The sequence below is a fragment of the Corvus hawaiiensis genome, chromosome 26, assembly GCF_020740725.1.
Source record: "Corvus hawaiiensis isolate bCorHaw1 chromosome 26, bCorHaw1.pri.cur, whole genome shotgun sequence".
NCBI lineage: Eukaryota > Metazoa > Chordata > Aves > Passeriformes > Corvidae > Corvus > Corvus hawaiiensis.
This window is the reverse complement of record NC_063238.1, coordinates 5,570,671-5,595,270: the sequence shown is the minus strand read 5'-3', so window position 1 is coordinate 5,595,270 and position 24,600 is coordinate 5,570,671. Positions and strand designations below refer to the sequence as shown.

The window sequence follows — 24,600 nt, the reverse complement described above, 5'->3', positions numbered from 1 at the left end:
TTATATAGGAGCTGGCCCTAGCTTTGTTTTGCTCTATATGTATTTTGGTCTGTTCTCTGAGAAAATGATGGGCTTTCCCCCCCCCCCCTTCCTTGCAAGTCCCTTTGCAGAGAACGATGGCTAATGAGGGCAGAAACTACGTTTCCACAGAAGTGTGTGATGTGTTGGAATCGGTCTCTTTTCTGAATGTAGAGGGTAAACCTTCACCCTTGGAGTCAACACTGCTGCCTAATACAGAGGAACAGCAGGTGTGGATTGGTTTTACAGAGTGTCTTCTGGTGATGCTGGGTGTTTTTTGGTTTTTTTTTAAAGCTTTAATTCTGACAAATGTTTCTTTACGAAAAACTGCTGTACTCCTCTGCCCCTGAGATGTGTTTGATTCTTCTGCTTATTTCTCACTGCTTATGCACAGGTCATAGGCAATACCAAATGCAGATAGGTGGTCAGTGCTATGCGATGTGATGTGCTAAGCTTTGAGAAAAAAAAAAGTAAAGGACTTCGGTAACTGCACTTTGAATGTAATGAGGCTGGACTGTTCTTTTTAATAAGCTTTAAAAAGCATCTGGATCTGTGTTGAAGGCTTGTTAGGTGCTTGGAAATAAAAATCTATTAAAAAAATCTATCTTCTGCTCTGCTGTACTTGAACAGAAGATAGCCATCTATGCTTTTTTAGAGGGGTATGTTTCCTGGGTGACTTTTCCTCGGGTGGCTTAATTTTGTCTGATTAGTGCTGGTCATGACAGGACTGTGGAGAACTCTAGTAAATCCATCTGCTGAATGAAATATTGCCAAAGTAAAGACTGAAGGTCCTTGAGAAAGGAAGGAGTGCTGGGATCCCTCTAAAATGCTCCCTGCTATTATTGCTTTACCTGGGTGGGGAGACTGTTGTATAGTGGTTAGGGGATGGAAAAGGCCACCTGAGCAACTGAGAAGGGTTGCCTGGTTGTTACTGTGAGGAAGATGAGGGTCTGATGCCTGGATAGTGGTAAGGAAGTGATCTCTTGAGGCTAAGAATGTGTCAATCAGTGTTAATTGAATATACTCCATACAAAATGGAAGTGCAGTACTGTGTAGCAGCTGTTAGAATAACACAGCTTGAATTCAGTACAGAGGGAGACCAGAAGGTGGAAGCAGTGCAATTTATGCCTCTGATAGTGTGCTCTTTTAAAATCAAAATACTGGCTTTGTCATGAAAGAATGCTAAGGGGAGGGCAGTGGGAAGGGGGGGGGGGGTACACAAAAAGACAATTACTTAAGGACAGTAGAAGGTAAAGAAGCAAATAAAAGCTTAGAGTCTGAACTTGACGTGAAAGGAAAAAGTGAGGCATTAATATAAAATAGGAAACGCTGTATCAGATATGTATGCTGATATGATTTGAGGCTGTTCTGTTTAAAAAGTGGCAATTATAACTGTGTTTTGTGTCTTTTTTTCTCTTTAATGAATAGGTATATGAGCCTTTGAAAGTCTTCTTGAGAGTGAGGCCCTTTTCTATAGCAGAGCTTGAAAGCCATGAATCCCAGGTTCGTTGTAGAATTAAGAAATAACTTTTTTTTTTCTCCCCTGAACAACACGCGGTATTGTAAGGCAGAACTTTCTTTTACATAAGCCCTGTACTGCCCCCACATGGAACTGGTGGGCACCTGGTGAGATGCGAGGTGGTTTTTTTCCCACCCCCACGATTTTTAATAATTTGTGTGGTATAGACATGCACACCTGCAGCTCTTCAAAATTCCATCGGGTACGTTATTTAGAAATTGGTGTCAACTTCGTGTAGTGCTCAAGATACAAAGGAGTTCCATGGAAGAGATTATGCAATTCTAGGGGTAATTTGAGTATCTGACCCTCGAGTTTCTTTGAACTGCTTGAATAATCTCCTACCTCATCATGCTGACTTTCTGCTAAGCCTGTCAGAAATCTTCTACAGAATCTCTACACTATCAGATTCAGAGGCTTTGGTGTTTTATATGTACAAACATGCAGAAGTGCTCCCCTTCCCCTCATTGTGATCACTGATGCAAAGAATTCCTTAGCTGTCTTTGGAAGACAAGGTCTCTATATCATATCTGTCAGCCCTTGTCTTTGCAGGCTCTCTGATTGAAGAGAAGTCAGCTTCAAGAACTCTAAGGAGGGTTTAATATTAGTTCTTATTTGCTTTTTGCAAATTGCTGTTTAAAGATGCATTCTTGCTTTTGATCTACCAGAGTTGGAACCTTTGTATCATTTTCACTTGGATAATTCTTTTCCCCTCCTCAACTTCCCTTTTTGCTTTTGCTTAGTCAGCTCTCCTTGAACAGTGTGTACTGCCACAGTGCTTCCAGTTTGGTAAATTCCACAGTCTGAGCTGGCTCCAAGTATAAATTGATTTGCAAAATCAAATTGTTTCGTGAGTTGTTTAGCATATTCCTCTTTGGAGTGTGATATATCTTAAAAGCAGGGAGGAAAAAAGCGAACATTGAAGTTTGTACTAATTCTTTTTTGTTTTCATGTAGTTCGTGCTGAAATGGTTGAACTTCCAATCTATTACCTGCATAATCTGTTTTTTCTCAGCCTACAAAAACAGAATGATTGAAAGATCTTCAACATTTTTAGTGTTTTCTACTTTCTTTACTATCACCTGAATCCAAGAAGAAAATGCTGGGTAACAAATGGAAGAAACCCACATAAAACAATCAAGTAAACCTCACTTCCTAATCATTAAATCAAACAGATCAATTTAATTTTTAGGTCTTTTTTTCCTCCCTGCCATGCATAATTTTCAGGGAGGCACCTTTGTTCCAAATATGTGGCACAAAAAAAAAAAAAAAAAAAAAAGGAAAAAGTAGAACCCAAGACCTATTTCTTATAGTTGTAGGCTGATGCTTTAAACATAGACAATCTACTGATTAACTGCTCAGTTGTTGCTTATAGAGATAATGATTTATGGAAGTAAAGCCTAAGAGCTCTGGATGAAATTCTGTATTCCTGCCAGTGATTCTCCAGACTCACCTGTGGGAAAGCAGGAAGGTGAATTTTTTGGATGTAAATTATGCGTACAGTGCCAGAAATGGTCCAGCTCCTGCCAACTTACCTGCAGGGGTAGCTGGGGGAGTCAAATGGAGTGAATTGTTACCAGCTGGCTTCCAGCTCTGCAGATCTGACTGCTTTGGGTCTCTATTCACAGGCTTCTACGAGGCTGGTGGCAGCTGATGGCACATGCTGCAGATGCTGGGTTATTGTGTTGTTCTCTAGGGTTTGGTACATCTGACCTGCATTCCTGTTCCTGGTGATGTGGGAGAAATGTTAAAGACTATATAGGTTCAGAGCCTGGCACAGTGAGCAAGTGATTGGTCTAAATTCAGAAAGCAGCTTTAGAGCTTCTCAGAGTCACAGCATAAGCTGTGTTGGAAGGGACCTGCAAGGATCATCAAAGTCCAGCTTCTGGCCCGGCACAGGACAGCCCCAAGAGTCACAACGTGTTCCTGAGAGCATTGTCCAAATGCTTCTTGAGCTCTGTCAGGCTTGCTGCTGTCACCATTTCACCCTGGGAAGCCTGTTTCAGTGCTCAGCCATCCTCTGGGTGAAGAAACTTTCCCTGATATCCAACCTAAACCTGCCCTGACACAACTTCAGGCCATTCCTTTGTGTCTTGCCACTGGTCACCAGAGAGAAGAGATCGGTGCCTGCCCCATGTTTCCTCATGAGCAAGTTGTAGGCTGCTATGAGGTCTGTATCAGTTAATTACTGGCATAGAGCTTCTATATCAGTTAATAAGCAGACTTGTTAATTGAGACTTCTAGGAAGAACAGTGTGTTCATATGAACAGTCTGTACACACCACACATGGATTATTAGTTTTAGAAATTCTGGCCGGTCTCTGAACATAAATGTCAGATTTAGTTACAATCAATCCTTTCAGATGATGCATCAAGACACTGTTAAGCTATACTGGGAGTTCAGTTTGCATCTTTGGTAGCCAGTCTGGTGTAAAATAAATTTTCCTTTGACACTGCATCCTACATATATCCAGCTAGTGAGTGTTTGGTAATTGTATTTTACCTTTACTTAATTGAGAAATAGCGATCAAATTGCTTGAAACTAATTCAGTTTCTTTCATTACTGGTAACACTGTTTATCGATCAAGGGTAACACTTCAGACTTATCTTACTTTGTTAGTTCTGCTCATAGTCTATTTCACACTGAAAATGACTGATGTGGAAAAGCAGTAATTTTCTATATAATTTTGTTTTCATAGTGATTGTGCAAGTGACAATCACAAAATACCAGGATTTAGCTAGTGTTCCCAAGGAAAAATTGCTGGAAGGACTGCTAGTAAAAGTTTTTACCTCTTAGAAAACCCCAGAGGACTGCCTTGACTTTGTCTATCCTCTGGCTTTCATGTGAAGTGAATATCTCTGTGGTGACACGCCTCGACATGATATATGTAAATTGTGGGACTTCTTGTAGCTCTGGTAAATAGGTGAAGACACTAGAGTTTTGGAGGGGGTGTTCATTTTTTGTTTTGTTCAGATAGCTTTCTTCCTGAATAATTTTGTGTGTCATGTTTTGGTTTACCTTGCCTTTTTTTTTCAGGGTTGTGTAACTATTGAAGATGCCCAGACAGTAATTCTTAATGCACCCAAAGAGTCTTCTGCAATGAAAAACAGTGAAAGAGGGATTGGTCATGCTGTGCATAGCTTCACCTTTTCTCAGGTAGGCCAAATTGTTTAAAATTTTTAGATTTTTGTTTTTCACTGTAATGAAAGCTGAATTTTGTATTATGTCATGCAATGCAATTTTTCTTTTTTTAATTACATGTGGTGGTACTTGCCTTTAAAAAAAAAAGACTGCTTGTTAATTACTGATAAGCTGTCAAGAAATCTGTATTACAATGGAGGTGCCTATTAGATGAGACAAGGAAGCTTCTTTGGCAGGTCTGTGGTTTTCTTTGATTAGATGCTACAGAAACTCCTTGTAGGCACAGACTTACTGTGGTTCTGCTGTTCCTGCAGGTGCTTTTATCTGGCAAGTGTTACAGGAAACCTTATGTTTGTAGGAATTTATGTAAGCATGTATTTAGTAACTTCCTTTTGAAAGAATAGCCCCTTAACTGCTTAAACCTTCTATACTGAAAGTAAATTTCTTAACTTTGCCTAGTACAAGAAGTTCTCTTCTTACAGTACCCAAAGATAAACAGTTACAGGGATTGAGTTATTTAGACCATTGTAATGCTGATTTTTCTCCTCAGTTGTGGGTAACTGGTGCAGAGTGAGGAGGGAGTTCTACATTACCAGCAGAGCTCTTGAAAGTATCCACTGAACAGCATGGGCTCAGTAGAATTCTGAGCAGTTTATTTTAGGAGTAGGAAAATATTCAAAAATGAGTGCAAGCCTGAGTGCCTCTCAGAATTAAGCAGGCACAGGCATCCTGTGAGAACCCAGCAGAAAACACTGATTCAGAAGGGGTTCAGGCAAGACAGGAAATTAAGCTAGTATCTCCTACCCAGCTTGCTCTGAAAAATTAGTCACTTCTAATCAGTACTTAATATTTTGCTTATTAAACTTCTTTGTGCCATATGTCGCTCCTTTTTTTCTTTCTTCCCCTTATCCAAGGTCTTTGGACCAGAAACTACTCAGAGTGAGTTTTTTGAAGGCTCAATGAAAGATATAGTAAGAGCATATGTTAATGGAGTGAATGGACTGGTGTTTACTTATGGAGTTACAAATGCAGGCAAGACATTCACTATCCAAGGTATAAAATATTTGCATGTATAAAAACTGAGTCAAAATCCAATGAGAAGCTTACATGAATGTCTACACTTAAGTTTGTAATATTTTTAAGGGACTTCAAAAGATCTTGGTATTTTACCTCGCTCACTTGATGTGATTTTTAACCACATAAGAGGAAGACATTACCTGAAGATGAACTTCAAACCATATTTGAGCAACGATGTTAAGAAACTAGAAGATGAACAAGTAAAGCAAGAAGAAGCCTTAAAAACTGCTATTCTTGCAACACTGAAAGAGGTCAGTGACCAAATGCTTCTTAAAGCTATTCTGTAAGAAAGGAAGTTTTAAAAATCTTTATTCCATTTTTGGTTATTTATAAATATGTATATATAAATCTATGGTATGCATACTTGGTGAACCTTGGGACAATAAGAAAATTGGCTGGTTTTGGAGCTCAGGGTGTAAACTAGAAGAACTTTCTGCAGCACACAGTTCAAACCAAAAACCATCACAAAGCCAAATCTCAGTTTCTAGTGAGAAGTTGTCTCCTCTTTAGAGGAGCAGTTCTGATGCTGTGGTGATAGTATCCCTTAAAAAGAGAGCTACAGGACCTGTCTAAAACCTGGTTCTTCTTGTAGGTCAGGTTCCCTGGCTGGACTTTGGTGCAGTCATTCAAAGGCTTGTAGTAGCTCAGGAGAGACGATGGCACTGTCTTAGCAAGGGTAGTGAAGAAGGCAAGGAGAGTCCCTTTTGGTGGAAGACAGTCTTAAGGCAGATTAAAAAGCTAATAAACCTCTGATTTATGTAACTCCATAAAGAAACTTTCTGATTCAGCAAGTGAAGCAAGATGCCACAAGATGAATGTCCTAAAGGGATTCCTGTCTGCTGTAGAGGATAGTCTGTGTCTAAGTCTGGTCTCTGAAGACTGTAGGTAGAGAAGTCTTTACTGTGGCAGTCTCCTGTTCTTATTATCTAGTAATTTCTGTTTCCATGGCAAGAAACGTCTCACTGGAAAATGGGCATCCATGTATTTGGGACTATTTTATACTTTTAATTCCAATTGCAGCTTGTTGTCAGATTCCTTTTGTTCAGAACATTTTTACCCTGAACTGTGATTCTGTGCTTTTAATCCCATAATGCAGTAGGCTTAGCTGGTTATCATTCAAAGCAACTTTAAATGAATTCTGGGATGTATAGAAATAATGTTTGGGTTTTCTTTTTTCTGTGGTCTTTAATAGTAACATTGTTTAAGTACTCCAGTTACCCCCCCCCCCCCCCCCCCCCCCAAAAATATCCTGTGACTCAAATTCATATGTAAAGTTCCACTCTAAATACTGTTGCTTAATTTAAACACTGCAACTCAAGACTTTGTTTAGTCTGAGTCTGGTTAACTCTTGAGGAAATATCTCAGATGAAAAGATTTGAAAGATGACATATTTGTTTTGAAAGTGTCTCTGAGCATGTGTATGTGCATGTGCAGAGGATGAGGGGGTCTGAAAGAAAAGGTGAGATGGTTAGGAGGAGAGTGGGTAAATATCTTTAAAAATTTTATGGAAGCTACAGCCTTGAAAAGAGGAACAAGCAGGAGTCCAAGGTCTGGAACAGGAGGTCAACATCTTATTTTGAAGATAACTCTATAAAAATATTTCTTTCTGTTAAATCACAGTCTGACTTACTAATAGCTTAATTACTGAATGTTGCAAAAGGTGATCTAGATGATGATGCACTGCAGTGAAAAGAAAGCAATGCTCCACCATCAGGAAGGACAGGTAAAAATGAATCAGGAAACTGCTACGTGACAGGACCTTGTTTATGTGTTACAATGCTTCCCTAGAGATAGCTCAACGATCCCCAGTTCTGAAGCTGTGCTTCCTGATAGCTTGTGAATGAATAGCATCACTGTTTGGATGCTCTCTCAAGCCGTAATCTGAGAGCAGATACAATTTGGTGGGCTTGGCTTTAGTTTACATGGATTCCTGTAGGCTCTTTTCCCAGGCTCAGTTTACATGTCCTACAGAAAGAGCTTTCATTCTCTCAGTTTAGGTGCTCTGAGTTACTGCAGTACTTCATGTTCTACTGTTTATGTTCTGTATGCAGTACTGCTGCAACAGCTCTTGCTTAGCATGGTTCATACCCTCTCTTTCCTTCCATTTCCTGGTTCTCTTCATGGGATTAAATACTGCTTTTTACTGGATTAAAAGATGCATTACTTGCATTTCTATTCCCCCCTGCTCTTGTATTTTCTCTTAGATGTCATCTGCTTTTGTTGGCAAACAATGTCAGTTCCTGTTCCCACTTGTTTTTAGGCAGTCTTCATGCTCTTTTCTGTATTTCATTTGAAGAGCAGTACAGCAACAATTAATTCACTCAGTTTTCTCACAATACCTTTACAAAAACTTATCATGTGCACAAGTAATGTGGTAATGGGTTTTCTAAATTCCACTCCATTTTTGACGTGCATAGATGAAATACCATGTGTGTCAGTCCCATACCCTGCTTAGCACTTCACAAACAATGAATAAGATCTGTGCTGTGGTTAGACTTCTAATACTCAAGAAACACAATCGTATAGACAGTGCAGCCTTTGCAAAATGCTCACTTGTTTGATTTTGTTGTAATTCTATTCTATGCTACTTATTTCTAAAATTGAAGATCTCAGTTCTTACAAAGAGAAGTGGTGCATCTCTGTTTGTAAGAATTCTGGTTTGGATATACCAAGTGGGTGATGTTGGCATCAGTAGTCAATCCCTGATCAAGTTAGTGCTGCACTTGAATAGCTGCAGCGGTAAGGTTTGCTCCTCTGGATCTACTTCCCTTCTACTGTAGGATGACCCTCTCTCACGAAAGAAACCAGGGTGAATGTCCTGATTTATAGGGGGCTATAAAATATGGAGAGAGAGGTGGTATGTAAAGATGCTGGACTCTAGTGGGAGCTGCTACTTCGTTACACTAGTTTTTCCAGAGGTAACTTAAAGGCTGTGCTTTGGTGAATCTTGGCAGGTTTAAAACAATTTTGTTGGTGTAAAGAAATTCAGCAAATGTGTGTATTTAAAGAAACTATGCTGTTGTCTATTTTTAATGGCCTTTTAGTTCAGTCTGAATTAAAGCAACATAGAGTGTCGGTTTGTCGTAACTTAAGTCCTACCACCTTGGCAGTTGCTCCTGGAGGAACCTCCTTCTCCTGTTCTTTTGGATGACTGAAGCACTGTTCTGATTTGTTCAATAGCTTATAAAGGTATCCTGGGCTGTTGCAGTCTGACAGAGTCCTGCTTCCCAGGACTGTGAAGTTAAGTCTCCTGTGTTAGCAGCATCTAGCAACCAAAACAGGTTCCTGGGAGTAGCAGAGAGCAATAATTCATGTGACAGAGCTTTTATTGATTATAGTTCAGTGTAATTCAGAAAATTTAACTTTCAGCCAGAGTAAGGTGGCCTAACAGTTAATACTACTTCAGTATTTAAGTCTTAAGTACTGGAATTGCTGTAATTTTTAACTTCTGCTTTTCTTATTGTCTGTTCATGTGGATATGATGGTCTCTTATTTTCTCAAGGAGACAGAGAGCATCTCAAATACTACAACAAATTTCTGTGATGTGAAGTTGGCTTCCTCTCACTGTACTTCAGACAATCACCCTTCTAACTCCCTCGGTAAAGTGGAAAACTTTTGTGTGGGGAATTTAGAAAAAGAAGTGGGTAACTACCAGTGGATGAAAAAAATCCCTATACTATCCTGCAAAGTAAATATATATAGGTTTTGACCAAATTCTTGTCCCTTTTCCCTGGAAAAAGGGCAACTATGTAAAAATATTTTGGTAGTTTCCCTTCTTTTGGGGGGTAGATGGAGACTTAGTTCTGCAAATATAATGTATAAACTGGTGGAAGTTTGTGATAAAGCAAGGCCATCAGCTTAGAACTTGGCCATATTCTAGTAGCAGATGACTGCTGAGAAGTATGAACATTTTTGGATAAAGCTAAAGTTATCTATGTATATCTAATTGTACAACACAAATGTATCTAAGCCTTCTTTCAGCAGGTTCTATAGGTCCTTTTAGAAGATTCTTTATACCGATTCAAAAATCTATCAATGAGTTGTTTGATCTTTGAACTCTTTCTCTGTTTTGGGTTAGCAGAGAAGAACTTTGTTCCACTTGACGTTCATAGGACTAATATGCACCAAAGAACACAAGCATCTGTGTGGATTTCCTTTTGTGAAATTTATAATGAATATGTGTATGACCTATTAAATGTATTATCTACATCAAAAACTCAAAGGCGCAGAGTTTTAAGGATTTGTGAGGATCAAGGAGGAAATTGTTACATTAAAGGTAATAATACTGTTTTATGGCCTGGGCAGTTTCATAGGATTTCTCTGATGATCAGAAATGTATGTAAAAGATCTCTTTTTGCAGATTTGAAGTGGATTAACGTTCAGAGCACTGAAGAAGGCTGCAGACTACTAAAAATAGGAAACAAGAACCGAAGCTTTGCTTGTACTAGAATGAATGAGCAATCAAGTAGAAGGTTTGTTCATCTCATTATAAGCATACTCTGTCCCTTTTGAGGGGAAGGGAGGGCACTTTAGAATATGTGTGATATGAATCACTCTTCAATAATAGTTTAATACTTCCCTTGATTATTCTGGTTTTGTTATGAGATTCTCTGAAAGAAAACTAGGAGAGATTATGACTAATAGTAGCTGGACTCAGGTTGCTATTCGGTGTCTTTGGACAACCAAAAAGATCAAATTACATTCATTTTTGATTGCCAACAGAGCTATGCATCTTGGCAAATGCTGGTGGTGCTGAGTGAGAATGGCTGTATGAGGATATTGAGGGAAAAGCTGGCTAGCTTTTCATAACTGGCAGTAATTCTTGGAAACCTGGAGCTTGTCACTAGGGGATATAGGAAGGAGCAAGTCATGTGGTATCTTGCAGTGCTGCTAGATTTTCTAGGTGCTTTTAGATTGCTGTGTTCAAACTGAGCTTACTTGGTATCTTAAGAATTAAACTCCTAGCTTCTTACCTGGCTCTGGACAGGGATCAGGGAGAATCCAGCTTTTAACTGAGTGAGAGGAAATAGAGAAGGCTGTATAATTTCTATTGAAAATGCCTCCTTTCTTGATTTTAATGACCTCTTAGTAATTTGTCCTTTAAGTGTGGAAGGGCCATGTTTTATTGTTAGCTAATATAATCATAGTGTTACTAAGCCTGCTTTTTCCTCTAAAAAGAAGGAGCTATGTTGTTCTGTGTTAGCTAAAGACATCTGCTGTTAAATTTCATGCTCCTCTTACAGAGTTTTATACCTAGAATGCCCACTGCTTTAGGCATATACTAGAGGAGTTTGTGTGCTGTGCTGCCTGATGTATCAGATAAACTGGGCACTTTCTGGTTCTGAGACTTTTCTCTTTGGTTTCAGGCAGCATGTCCACTGCCTTTGTAGCTTGTTTCTAAACCAGATTTTCAAGTGTTAAAATTCAGCCTTTCTGGAAAACAGAATTATATTAAAACTGAATAAGTAACTGTGCATATTGAAGTAGGCAAAGTTACAGGACTGTAAAACTTGAACTTATTCCCTTTTCTGCACTGTTTGTTTCTAAGTTAATTCTTCAGACTTACTGAGTCCAGATACGGCCTAAGGTTTCTGTATGAAGTAGCTACATGAGTACTCAGTAGACTTTAGTGAACTGGCTTGGTTTTTTTTCTCCTAGACAGTTTGTAGGCTTCATGTGATATTTTTCCTTTTCCTGTATGGAAAGAAATAGGAAGTCATAAAATACAGCTTCTATTGCTGTTTTTTGCTACTGAATGAGTGCATTGCAAAAGTAACTAATGTATTAAGGTAACTAGTGAATTAATTGTTGTCCTTTCTTCAGAACTGAGCTTTCTGTAGCACACAAATTTTACTTTGCTTCATGACTGCTTAATTTTCATAACTTTTTATTAAAAAGGACTTCTTTCCATTCCAGTCACAGTATATTTTCCATCAGGCTACTCAAGCTAACTGATGAGCATCAGCCGTGTGTTCTTGGAGTATCAGAGTAAGTGAATGCTTCACATGATTACCAGAATGTAAATATTTTGGAAAAATTAATAAGGTATAAGCATGTCAAACTGGTAAACTTTCTAATAATAAACAAATTCTCTGAGAGTTGAGAAGGAAATCAGAACTCCACTGAGCACATGAACTGACTGGAAGCTCAGCGGGGACAAGCACAGAAGTGTTTTCCTGTTTCTTACTGTAAGGTTTTGCTGGAGCAACTCTGTCAGTAGTGTATAAATTGAGGGAAATGTGCATTGTCTCACCTGATGGGGAGGTGGTGGCAGAGTAAGACTGTGCAGCACCAGACTATATGTCCTGGTAAGCAGAATTCACGTGTCTGGCAGATGGAGGGTGATCTCTACAGCTGGAGTGCAGCAGTTGGTGCTGAGGGCCCAAGATGCAAGCTGTGCCAGTGTATCTTTCTACTCTGGGACCAGACCAGACTTTATGGTTTGAATGTTTGTGACAACATATTTGGTGTGCTCCTAGAATGCAAATTAAAATCTATCATCCCAAAAAATGCTGGTGACATGTTCTGAAACTGGTCCAATGTACAGTCAGAGGGGATCATCAAGTGATTTGCCTAAAAACTGTTCTCCGTTAATATAAAATCCTAATGTAAGTGCACCCTGTGAGAGCGGTGTTAAGTCCTTACACTTGAGTCTCTCTTCTTTCATGGTTTAGAGGAAGCAGCCTAATCTTCTGGCCTGAAGCCATTTAGATAGCTCTTTTTGGATGGTATGTATTTTTTCTTCTGATTAAGTTAGCTTGATACAGAAAAATACAGACAACCTGTAACAGAATGTTTTAGTTCAGTCCTTGCTCCTACTGATTTCTCTCGTCTCTGCTGAGCAGAGATGGTAATAAACATACCTCACTGTGAGATAACACCTTTTAATGTCAGATGTTACAGTGATAAATAATCTTAAGAAAAGATAACTTGAGAAAATAAGTGCATCCATATTATTTTGCTGTTCCCTGTCATAGTGTATCCCCCTGGCAAAGCTTGCAGCCGCTGTCATGTGAATGACAGTTTGTATGTTGCTTAAGGAAGAAAAAAGCTTTTCATCTTGTGCTGGAAAGGATGAAGAACATAAGGCTTTCACACATTTGAAATATGTGCCTTAATAATTTGTATAGGACCTACTTCAGCTGTATGAAAGTTTATGGTCTTACAAATAATTTTATTTAAATAGATTTATGTATAAGTGAGTAATGGTTTGGTCACACAAATTATCCAACTTCCAGAGTATCCTGTATTTCAACAGCTTTCCTAATATAAATGAAAATTTATTAAATTCCTTGATTATCCAGGATGATTTCCTGATTGTAACACATTTTTCCATGAGGAATGATTCAGTGGTCTGAGTTTGGTAGCACAGAATTGCTATAGCCAAGCAAAGAACTCTAAGGTGAGCTAGGAAGGACTTCAGGCCTACTCTTAGCAGTAGTGAACAAATGGTTCTGTGTTCAAAACAGTGCACTGAAGCCCCCTGCCATCCTGCAGTTCTCTCAGCACTGGAATTGGTGGAGGTGACTGTCAAAGTGTTCCTGTACTGTAGTCTTATCATGCAGAACTGTTCCACAAATTTACCTCATCTTGTCTGGAAGTACTTACTTTAGGATTGCAACAGAGTTTGGGTTCCTGAACTGATTTCTTTGTGTAAGAATGCCCACAAAGTTTCAGATGGATGCTATAAGCAGACTACTCTGAATGTGCTGAGTATCTTAGGAGCAGCAATCCTGTTCAAGGATCTTTATATGCAATGGGGAGATAGATAGGTTAACACTGTTATCCTGAATACTCTGTGTAGTGCCTTCTGGACAAAAGCTCAGCACTGAAGTACAGCTTATTCTGTGATCTAGGTAGGCTGAAGCAACCCACTCATTTGTGCTCCAGACACACTAAGAAATAAAAAGACTTGATTTTTCATACTGTTTAGAAACAAGTTCATGTGTGTATTCTGGATAACTTTCATGCAGGTTGTCTTTCTGTGACTTGGCTGGATCAGAGAGGTGTAATAAAACACACGTCTTTGGAGACAGACTAAAAGAAGCAGGAAATATTAATAATTCTCTTCACATCCTTGGAAAATGCATTGCAGCACTGAAGCAAAATCAAAATCCAAAGTAAGTGACAAGTTATTTACAACGTGCTAAGTTTTAGGTGGAAATCCTAAGTATCCCTTTATGTTTCTGCAAGCAGTTTGCACAGAGAAAAATGGAAATCTATAGAGTCTTGGAAGTCTTCTTTATTATAGGTATCACTATAATAAGGAACTTTTTCTCCAAAACTGGTGTTTGTGGAGAGCAAAAAAAGGCAATTTGCAGGAAACTACCAAAATTTTTTTAGTGTATGTGTATGAAAAATGCACTCTGTGTACAGAGCTCCCTTTTTGTCTTCTTCCCTTCCACCTGCAAATTATACAGACAGATTCATCAGGCAGCTGATAGATGACCTGTACTTAGTTTTTGGCTTGCTCCACTCTCTGCTTTGGAACACTAGGGAACTGTGATGCAGACTCTGTAATACTTTTAAATAGTTCAGTTTGTTGGAGAGCTTATGAAGTCTTTGCTCTTTGATGTGAAATAACTTAGGCTTAAATGAGCATCATACTGGATCTCTTTCCTGAAAGACAGAAACAGAATTAAGGTAAGCTACAACACCCCACAATTTCACAATTTTTATTTTGTTTTATGATTTTTTTTTTTTTCTCCTTGAGGGTGAAGCCAAGCTATATTCCATTCAGAGAGAGTAAATTGACTCGTCTGTTTCAGCCATTTTTTTGTGGGAAAGGCAAAGCTTGTATGATTGTAAACATCAATCAGCATGCTTCTACATATGATGAAACACTGCATGTAATGAAGTTTTCAGCTATAGCCAGACAGGTGAGAGTGTATCTACTGTCTCTGCTATTGTGCTTTTTTTTTTGTTGTTGTTACCATTGATTTGTGAAATGATCAGGTAGTATGAATTTGAGTGTGATTTGGATTCTTGATTTATCATATTAATTTTCTGCATGTGGCCTCTCTCTAAAAGGCTTCTAGTAGTCTTTCCCATCTTCAAACCTATTTGCACTAACAAATTAAGACAACTGCAGGTGTCTGGCTGTTCTGTTCTACACTGTTGATGTTCTGTGTAAAACATAGTCAGGGCACTTTCAGATATGACTGATTTTATACCATATATCTGAGCAAATGCAGGATTTCAATTCAAGCTTTTGATGAATTACTTAGCCTGGGTGCAGTTAAGTATCTGTTGCACAAGATGAGTTGTTCAGTACTTCTTGGACAGTTGGTGGTAGTTAAAGGAGTATTGTCTTATTTTGTATTCTAAATGAGATCTTTTGTAACTGCATTGTTCCTACTTGGCTAAATGCGAGTAATTAACAATTAAAAAGTGTCTTGGCAAGCTCTTCCTCCAGCTCCTTCAGTACCTTTGGGTGGATCCCATCCAGCCCCATAGACCTGTGTGTGTTTAAGTGCTGTAGCAGGTCAATGACCATTTCCTCCTGGATTATGGGGGCCTCATTCTGCTCCCTGTCTCAGTCTCCCATTAAATTCAGGGTTTGGCCTTAACTTCATTCAGGTTTCCTGAAGCTGCTTCTTGCAGGGAGTGGGATGGTGGGCTGTGCTGTGTTTCATGGCAGAAATACACTAAGTTTTTAGTCTGGAACCACAAATTTGTTCTGACACATTACAAATCTGTAATAGCATGTCTAATATGATCTCAGAGAGGAAGACTTCTAATTCTCTTCAGGTGTGACTTTTGCTATAAGTGTGTACTGTGGAGACAAACTTCTCTGATAAGTTGTCCTATGACATAGTTACTAAAAATCTTTATGTAAATAGCATGGATTGCTGAATCCTGGTCATGGTATTTCAGGAAGGAGCAAATATTTTAAGGATTTTCTACTTTTGATTAACTTTGCAGAAAATTACACCAAAACCCTTATACTTTAGGGGAAGAGAAACCACCTGTCTAGACAAGGACACTAAGTTTGCTAGCAGATAATATTTCCATTTTCACTCTTTTTAGAGTACTGAAGAATGTAAGAATATTCATATAAGAATTATGTTATATTGATTTTTTTTCTGCTAAGAGACATGCAAGCTTTTGTTAATGGACATGTAATAATGAAATATTGTGTAAATACAACAATGTATTCGTGTCACTTCTTCCTGGTATTCTGATACCTGCAATATTGACAGCATTGGTAAATCTGCTCTGGATTTTCCAGGTTATCCAGACAATCCTGCCCAAAAATTTTGGCTATTTTCCGTCAAAGTTAGTTGGAGGTGATAGCAAACCTATCATGCATTTTGATGCTAACACATCTGTAGATGACTTTCCTGACAGTACTGAAACCTCTGCAGAAGAGGAAGTGGACATCACCATTCTGAGTCATGAGGTAGATACACATCTACTTAGAACTGTACCCAAGAAAGCAATTGCTATTAGTTCTAATATTGTTTTAGCATAAGAGATGTGCTGGAAGCTGCATGAAATGGGAAGTTTAAGTTTCTGTTCAGTGTCAGACTGACTAGACTTAAAGTGGCCTAGTTCAGTGTAGTTGTGGAAGGATGCCTGTGGCTTTCTAGTTAGGTCAATTGCTAAATTTGGAATTCAACTGATTGCTCAACAAGAAGACTACGGAAGCAGTATATATCTTTAAAATAACATAATTCCGTTTTTTGTGCCTTTTTTTTGGAAACAGCAGTAACAAGTTAAGATGCAACATTTTAAAAACAAAGATATACAATCTAATAGCAATAAACTGTAAAAATCAAGTAGGCTTTATGTTGTTATGCTGTACAAACTAACATTTAAATGCCAAAACAGTACTAAACTTTTTGATAGTGGAAACCATCAAGATGGATGTAGGGTGTATTTGTAGTAGAAATTCATGTTTGAAAATACTTAACTTTTGGTGCAGACCCCCAAAAAACATAGGCTTGTAAAACTACCCTCTGTGGATGGCTACCTGTATGAATATTTTGTTTGAGATGCATGTCAATGTGTGCTTCAATCTTGCTTTTTGAACTGAAATGTGTTCAATTTAGGACCTCTTGAAAGCTGCAGAGAACTTAAAGGAGAAGTTAGTTGCGGAAAGGCAAAGTAAGCTCCTTCTGGAGGTGAAGATACGTAAAGAGATGGCAGAAGCAATGTTTCGACAGCTATTGGAAACAGAGGAAGCCTGGAGGCAAGTCATATTGCAGTCAGCTTTGAGACTGAAAGGATTCCACATGTATTAATGCATACATGTGTATGTATATACATATATGGGTGTATTCAAAACACACCTACTCACGTTATTTAGAGAAGTTAGGGCTGCACAGTTTCAAAACCCCTGAAGGAAAGGGAACAAAGAATGTTAAACTTGTACAGATCAGCCTCTTCCCATTTACAATGAAAAAGTAATGCTGCTTTCTGTTGAACTTTCCTCTGTTTAATTTGTAATTACTGGAACTTGTCCTGGCTTATTGTTACTACTTAGCAGATGGGGAAGATTGTTACAGGTACCCCACTGAGACTGATGATTCTTCCCAACATACACTCTGTCACATTAATATGCATGCATGTGCTTAAGGTAGTTTGAATCATATCTCTTTTGAGCTCCTCTGCATGACTGAGGAACCACTGTTAGTTTACTGTCTTATAAATTGCTGTGGCTCCCTGCACTGATGTTAATAGTTTGGGAATTTTTTCAAGTGTGTCCAGATTCCTCAAGCTGAGTTCACTTCCTCTTAACTCTTCTTTAAATCAGTTTCCTGCTGTTTGAATCGTTAACAAAAATTAGCACCAAGTTGCCAGCTGAGCACCCTCTGGTTTAACACCTGCACTGGCTTTAAAATTGTTTGGTTGCCTTTGGCCAAACACACGAAAAAGCATTGATGCTCTTTCTCTATTGAGGTGATATTCTGCATCACTGATGGGGCATGTTTTTAAATTGTGACAGGAGTAATGTGTAATGGATTGAAATAATAAATGGAGAGGGACTTCTCACAAGAGTATGTAATGACAAGACAAGGGGGAGTGGATTCAAACTGAGAGTTGGTTTAGATTGGATGTTATAAAAAAATTCTTTACTGTGGGTGTGCTGAGGCACTGGAATGGATTGCCCAGAGAAGTTGTGGATGCCCCATCCCTGAAAGTGTTTAAAGGACATGTTGCAAAGGCCTAGTGGAAAGTGTCCCTGCCCATGGCAGGGGAGGTTAGAATTAGATGACCTCTAAGGTCCCTCCCAACCCAGACCATTTTATGATTCTATGAAAATGAATTTGGCATTTATCTTAAATGGAAAAAAAGAAAAACCAACCAAAACCCAAAGTGAAAGATGCCCCCAGGAAATATGCTCCAAACATAACATCTAAATGGGTGTGGTCATTTCTATTGCTATATGTTGGTGGATTTTCTTATAAAATATTTCTTTGACAGGTGTTAGGTATGTGTTCTTCTACAGAACTTTTTTTGGTATATGCCAAGTAGAAATTATCCTTTGGTGCAAGTCTGTAGGATCATTGAGATTAAAAACGAAAAAAGTACTTCTTTGTCTCTTCATTTCACTATTTCTGATCAGAGAAATAACTTTAACATTGACAGTTTACATGTAGCCAAATGTAATAGCTGGAATGCAAATGCATCATATATAACTAACACATTCTCTTCAGCAACCGCTTGGAAGATATGAAAGACAGTTATGAAGAAAAACTGGAGAGCAAATTTGAAATGTATAAAGAGGCCATTAAGAAACATGCATATATGTGTGCAATGGAACAAATTGAAGACCATTACGTTCCCATAGAAGAATTTCTAGCTGAACAAGAGAAAGTTGAGGTATGACTTGACTGATGCTAAAAACATGTTCTAGCCTCTTAACTGTAAATTTTGCTTTCCCTTAACAGAATCACTCTGGGATTTTGAATGTAGCAGTAAACAAGGAAAATAACTAGCAGTTCAGCCTTGCTGCTCTGTGTTCAGTGCTAACCATAAGCATACAGATGTCTTTTCTCTGGTACTACCTGTAGTGCATACCTAAACCTCATGATCTTTGAGGGCACAGTTCAGTTAAATCCAAGTCATCTTTATCTTTGTGGTGCAATGATTGGAACACACAGAGGAATGATATATACAGGAGTCTGGCTTTCTGGAGATCTTTGGGATCATAGGATGTAGAGACAAATGCTACTCTGAAAAGGTGATGGGGAATTTGTTACAGGATAGCTATTTTAATGATAACTGATCTCTGGTCTGGAGGTGGTGGGAGGATTGTGGGATAAGAAACTGATGAGAAATCAAACTTTATGCAGGAGAGAACTGAATCTTCTGAATGTACTTAAACATAGAACTGCTCACAGTTGGCATCAGTATGTTGCTCCTTTTGAAACTCAGCCAGGTTAGCTGTGAGCAACTCAGTTTTCTAACTTCTACTTCGATGTTTTAGTGCATCCAAGCAACAGATGAGACCTGTGGGTCTTGTTTTCAGAAGGTTTGTAGTGGAAGAAGAGAACAGCTGTGGTGTCCACCAGTGGAGCTTTCTCACTGCACTCTCCTGTTATGGAACTGATAAGACATCACACTCCATGGATGATAGGCAGGTTCCTTTGAAGACATGAGAGAAGTGGGTTTCTCTTGTAGATTGTGGTATATAAATGTTTCTGCTTTTACAGCTCTCCATTCGGGTGCTGACAAGCAACACCAGATTATGTAATGGGCTGTGTTTTTCCAGCTGCTTTACACTTGACTCTTTTCTCCACTTAGTCTGTTGTTGTGTTCAGTTAAATCCTACCTATATCCCATGTTAGGGTGGAGGAAAAGAGTTTTAATAGTGCTCTTATACTGGTCAAGAGGCTGCATAAGGGAAGATTCAAAGAGCAAGATGCTTTTGGTAGCAAGTCAGAAAAGAAACTAATGAAATCCCTGAGATGTAGAAGTGTTAGCTGACAAAGGAGAGCACAGTGCATGAATCTGAGTGGGCAGCTTCAAAGAACCAGAATTAGATGAATAATTTTTCTTGATGGTGCCACTTGTTTGGTTTCTCACTCTGAAATACCGTCCCAGCAATCTGACAGATACTGCAAAAGAGTTTGAGATGAAAATGTAGCTCTATCAAGTATGTTCTTCCTTATTTAGCAAGCAAACTGGCAACAGTGTTTAGCACAGACATACTAAAGTTTCCTTTCTGCCATATGGTTACTTTTAATACAGTTTGGAAATCCACAGACTGGAAGAGTTGATTCCTGTGTAAAGAAACTTCCTCCTAGAAGGTCTTGTGACCTGAGTGTTATCCCTTACTGTGCTTTCCTAACCATAACCTGTGAAATAATTTACAATTGTGTGTGTGTGTGTGGTGTAATTGAAGGATGTGCAGTAATGCATCAAATCAAGCAGAAATGCAGACAAATTCTACCGCGTGCTCTTTTTTTTTTTTTTTTTCTTCAGGCTAGAGAGAGGAAAATACTGCAATTGGAAAGGCAACTCGATGAACAGTCAGGGAGGCTGTTGGCTCTGGGAAGTCTGAACTCAGATATTCCTACTACTGAAAATAACATGGAACGAGGTGGGAATGTAACCTGGGTATTCAAAGTTCAATTTACTTCTGGGAATGTATATAAACAAGCAAAATTTTCTTTTGCCTGTAGATCTTATGGACAGGACAATGAAGAGAGCCAATGAAGGATTGCAGAAACAATGTGAAGAGAAGGAAGAGGTAGCTCTATCTTAATATTTAACAAATCTGGGAATAATGATTGTAAACTCTGTCATAGTTCAAGGCTTAAAGATCTGCATTGTAGACAAAAGCATGAAGATTCCTGCAAGTGGGAATTGAGTTTATCAAAAAAAAGCCCTTGCTCAGTTGTGGATGACTTTTGCTAGAGGCTGTTCTGGCATTATTCTAGTTTGTGAAGCCATCTGCTACTGTAACAAGTCATGGTAAATGTGGTGCAAGTTGGAAGTATGTTTAGTCTTATGTTGGAGTTTATTGTAAATATTGCTGCCATGACCTCAGTGCTTTCCTTCCTGACATGCTGCCTGCTTCTGAACAGGGGAACATTTACAGAATCTGGTAAGTTTAGATCTAAAATCAAAACAGTGCTTTAAAGCAGTCCTTCCTGGAAGTACTGAACTCCACTTTCACCCTAAACTCAAGTAAAGGTGAATGTCTGTTCTTCAAACAAGACCCTGGTGTTCTGAATAGCATATAGAGGTGGGAATTATGAGCTTCAGGCTGTGTTATGGAAAACATTAATCTTTAAATACACATTTTTATTCTATTCCTTGAGTCATCTTCTTGTAAGGCTACAGTTAGTTCCCCATGTTTAAAGAGGATGGGGAGAAGGGGGAGAGACAAGTCTTGCTTCTTTCTCTAATATCAAGTAAGAGTAGGGATTGGAGAAATAGTTCCAGCTGGTTCTAAGAAACCATGTAAATGGAAAGTGAACTAAATCCTCTTCTATTGAGGAAGAATACTCCAAAAATAACTTGCTTTACCTTAACAAGTTTAACGTTTCATGTTATGGCCCTAGCATTTGTTTTCCACTCCTGTTTTCGAGAGCCCTACATCATTTTCCTATGTCACTTTCAAATTTTGGTGGAAGTTTGGCTTTTATGCTTGTTCTGGGTATACAGTTATTGATTGTTTTGTGTGGCTAGAAAGTGTTAGAATGATGAGATTGATACCTGGCAATAACTGAGGTGAGAAGGTTTTAAACCAGCTGGTTCCAGCCTTTCTGCTGCTTTGCCTCAAAGATCAGTGCATGTACGAGTACTTCACCACTTCTTTTCTTCCCATTCAGCCATTGAACATGGGCAAAGGGTGTGAGTTTTTTTAGCAACTTTGCAGAATAAATTAATGATACCATCAATTTTTCTGCTTCAGAGTTTCTTTTGCCTCTTGGGGCTCAATCCATTAATATTCCCATCAGAAAGGTGAGGTCTTCTGTGGTAACTATGCTCCAATTCTTTATATGAATAGTGTTAATGAGACAAAAGTGTTCTTTTAATTACTCTTACTGAAATGGAGCAGGCTGTTGCAGATGTAGCTTAGTCTGTGCCACTGTTTGTTGATTGACAGGTCTGTAAATCATAGTAGCTTCAACACAACAGCCTTTGAATGCTCCAGCTGTATTTTATCAGCTGAAATGATGACCTGGGACATAGAAGGTTGAGAGAAGCAGACTTTCTTGTTTGGATCTTGCAGTTTGCACTGTTGTAGCCATCAACAAAATTAATGTAAAACATGCTGTTTTGAACTTCCACGTGTATGGTCTTTATTTTCAGCTTATAAAATCTCTGAAGTTTAAAATACAGAAACTAAATGAAACCCTGCTAGAAGCTAATGAAGGCTACAGACAAATGGCAGAAGAAAACAGTCAACTGAAGCACACAATCATGCTCAAGGTTTGTCAATGATTTAAAGCAACTTTATATGGCTTGTATCTATAGTTGTACGGGCTGCTTCTGCATCTTTTTAGATGTAAAAACGCTGTTTAAATTAGCAATTTGTTTTGATGTCAGCATTTTTTGTTTAACTTCCTGAATTATGAGCTCAGAGCCCTTGTGTTTCACTACTTGACTTTGAATCTTGTAAGACAAAACTCATTTTTCAACTTAAGTGATAGACTCTGTCAATAGGGTAACTGTGCTGACAGAGCCTGCTAATCTAAAGATGTCATGAATTATTGTCAAGCAAAGAAAAGGCTACTTAGAACTCATCATGAGGCATGTTGCTGAGGCAAGCAAGGTGTCAGTGCACAAGTGTTACTGCAACAAGGCCCAAGGATCTATGGCTTTAAAGCTATCCTGACAGTCCTGCCAGAGGTGGCCAAAGTGGATGAGAGATAATGGGCAGGTGAACTGGTTAATACAGAAATAGGCATCTTTCATTCAAAAGCAGGGACTTCCTAAAGTCTACAGCATCTGACCTCAGATATCAACATAAAAATGAATGAAATTTTGGAACTCTTGATACCTTGAATCTATGCCTCACTTGTAATCTGCAAATGAAGCAAAGCAGGTATAATAACTGCTTAGTGATATCTTTCTTGGAACATTACATTACTTTCTGCATACTTTTTAGTTTAAATCTGAGACTGAAAATTGACTTGAATTTCTTAATTGGCAGTTACCTTCCTATCCATTCTTAATAGGAAGGTGATTTTGTTAATCACAGAGATTAGAGAGCGTATTTAACACTCCGTGTTTTGCCCACTCGAAGCATTTATTCAGTCCTGGTTAGCAGACTTAGACGTAAGAGTTTTGATTTTGACCAGTTTTGCTTTCAGAAATTGCAAGGCAAGAAAGCCACCTTTATCTGGCTCCTAGAACAACATCTCTTCTTTGCATAGTGGGGCTAAGCATTTTAACATAAGTCTCTTGGTCAGACTTGGTCTCTAACTAGATTTTATGGCCCTCTAGTTTGCTGGGTTTTTAATTACTTTGATGTCATTTAGAGGAAATGGGTACTGAATAGCCATATGACACAGTAATAACAAGGGTATTAATGGATTTAGTAAAATAATGTGAACCAGAAAATTAACTGCATGAGAGAGACCATGCAGTGTTCACATACTTAACACAGCCTTATCCTCGTAGGATCAAGAAATGAGTAGTCTTCAGAACTGGGCTAAACGTGTTCTTGAGCTTGAAGAAACAGTGTCTTCCCTGCAAAAAGAGCTTGAAGAACGGAAGAAGCATTTCTTTGTAGAGGAGTCAAAACAGCAGAAACCCAGGAGAGGTTTGCTGGCCAACCTGAAATCCACAGTAGCATCCACTGCTAGTAGACCTCTTGGTAAAGGCTGGGGGAAGTATGAAGGGGCTTCACCCTATTCAAGAAAACAAGTACTGTTGCCTCATAAAGCAAAGGAATAGTATTTGATAAATCAAGGTGTGCAATTACTGGGCTTCTTTATCAGTCTTAAACTGTTGGTAGCTCTCACTCTTAGATGCCATCTTCACTGTCATGTTGACTGACAAAAAAAATGTTTAATACAAAACTTTTAAAATTGAATCCAGGTTGAATTGAGAGCTATTAAGGTTTAGGTCTAGACATGTGCTTTTAATGTTGATATAGGGATGTGATTTGAGAAATACATATATTTTAATTCTGGAGTAACTGCTATCATGTTCTTCTGTACAGATAAATGTGTGGTTCATGCAAAGTGGGATGTCCCTCATCTGCTGTTCATTATGTTTTTAAAATATTTTATTTAATTGCTGATTCCTAGAAATCAGATGGCTTGTAAAATTAATCCCAAGTAGTTAAAATAGCATGGTTCTTCAGTTAATATTCTGGTTCTGACCTGGAGACTCCCTTCTTGGGACCAAACTAAGCAAACTGCTAAAGAAGGCAATGAAATGAGATCTTATCCGGCTCCTTGCTATTTTCCAGCTAACTTGGCTTTGTAAAGAAATTTAATATAATTTGAATTTCCACTAGGAATATGCATTAAACTTTGAAAAATCTATTTAATAAAATTTTCCATTGCTAAATTCAGCTCTGACTCTTCATTTTATAAATCAACAAAACCAAGATAAGGAAAGATCATAAAATTAGAGCCCAAATAATGATAGTGATTGATATAGGATGATCTTGAGTTGAAAGAATCATATCCTGGATTATATTACTTAACTTTTATCTAGTAGCTTAAGGTTGGAAGACTGGAGCATGATAAAATTTGAAATAGTTTTCTTAGAGCCCTTTCAGTCAGTGGAGCTGAGGATTTTTTTAACCACTGTGAAAGTACAATGCCTGTAATTGCTGGAGGCTTGCTGGAGAATCTGTAAGTAAATTGGATTGATCAGTCCCTGTGATGGTGTTTCTCATAGTGGAAGGGAGACCAAGTTCAAAGGGAGAAC

At 38.4% G+C, this 24,600-nt stretch overlaps 1 protein-coding gene across 1 annotated transcript; it reads left to right on the top strand.

The window, feature by feature from the left end:
- Positions 1–116: 116 nt before the first annotated feature.
- LOC125317135 (kinesin-like protein KIF20A) lies at positions 117–24,182 on the top strand. The gene is made up of 18 exons (XM_048286811.1): positions 117–248; positions 1,447–1,521; positions 4,570–4,689; positions 5,589–5,727; positions 5,818–6,002; positions 9,254–9,350; positions 9,830–10,027; positions 10,112–10,223; positions 11,668–11,739; positions 13,725–13,871; positions 14,465–14,630; positions 15,983–16,153; positions 16,806–16,945; positions 18,414–18,579; positions 20,185–20,302; positions 20,385–20,452; positions 22,024–22,143; positions 23,338–24,182. The coding sequence occupies exons 1-18, from the start codon at positions 117–119 to the stop codon at positions 23,611–23,613; spliced, it is 2,502 nt and encodes an 833-aa protein (XP_048142768.1). The 3' UTR covers positions 23,614–24,182.
- Positions 24,183–24,600: the final 418 nt, after the last annotated feature.

Coding starts and splice junctions, on each gene's coding strand:
- LOC125317135 (XM_048286811.1), top strand. CDS start 117: ATGGCTAATGAGGGCAGAAACTACGTTTCCACAGAAGTGTGTGATGTG. Junction 16,946..18,413: donor GAAACAGAGGAAGCCTGGAG/GCAAGTCATATT, acceptor CATTCTCTTCAG/CAACCGCTTGGAAGATATGA. Junction 22,144..23,337: donor AGCACACAATCATGCTCAAG/GTTTGTCAATGA, acceptor TTATCCTCGTAG/GATCAAGAAATGAGTAGTCT.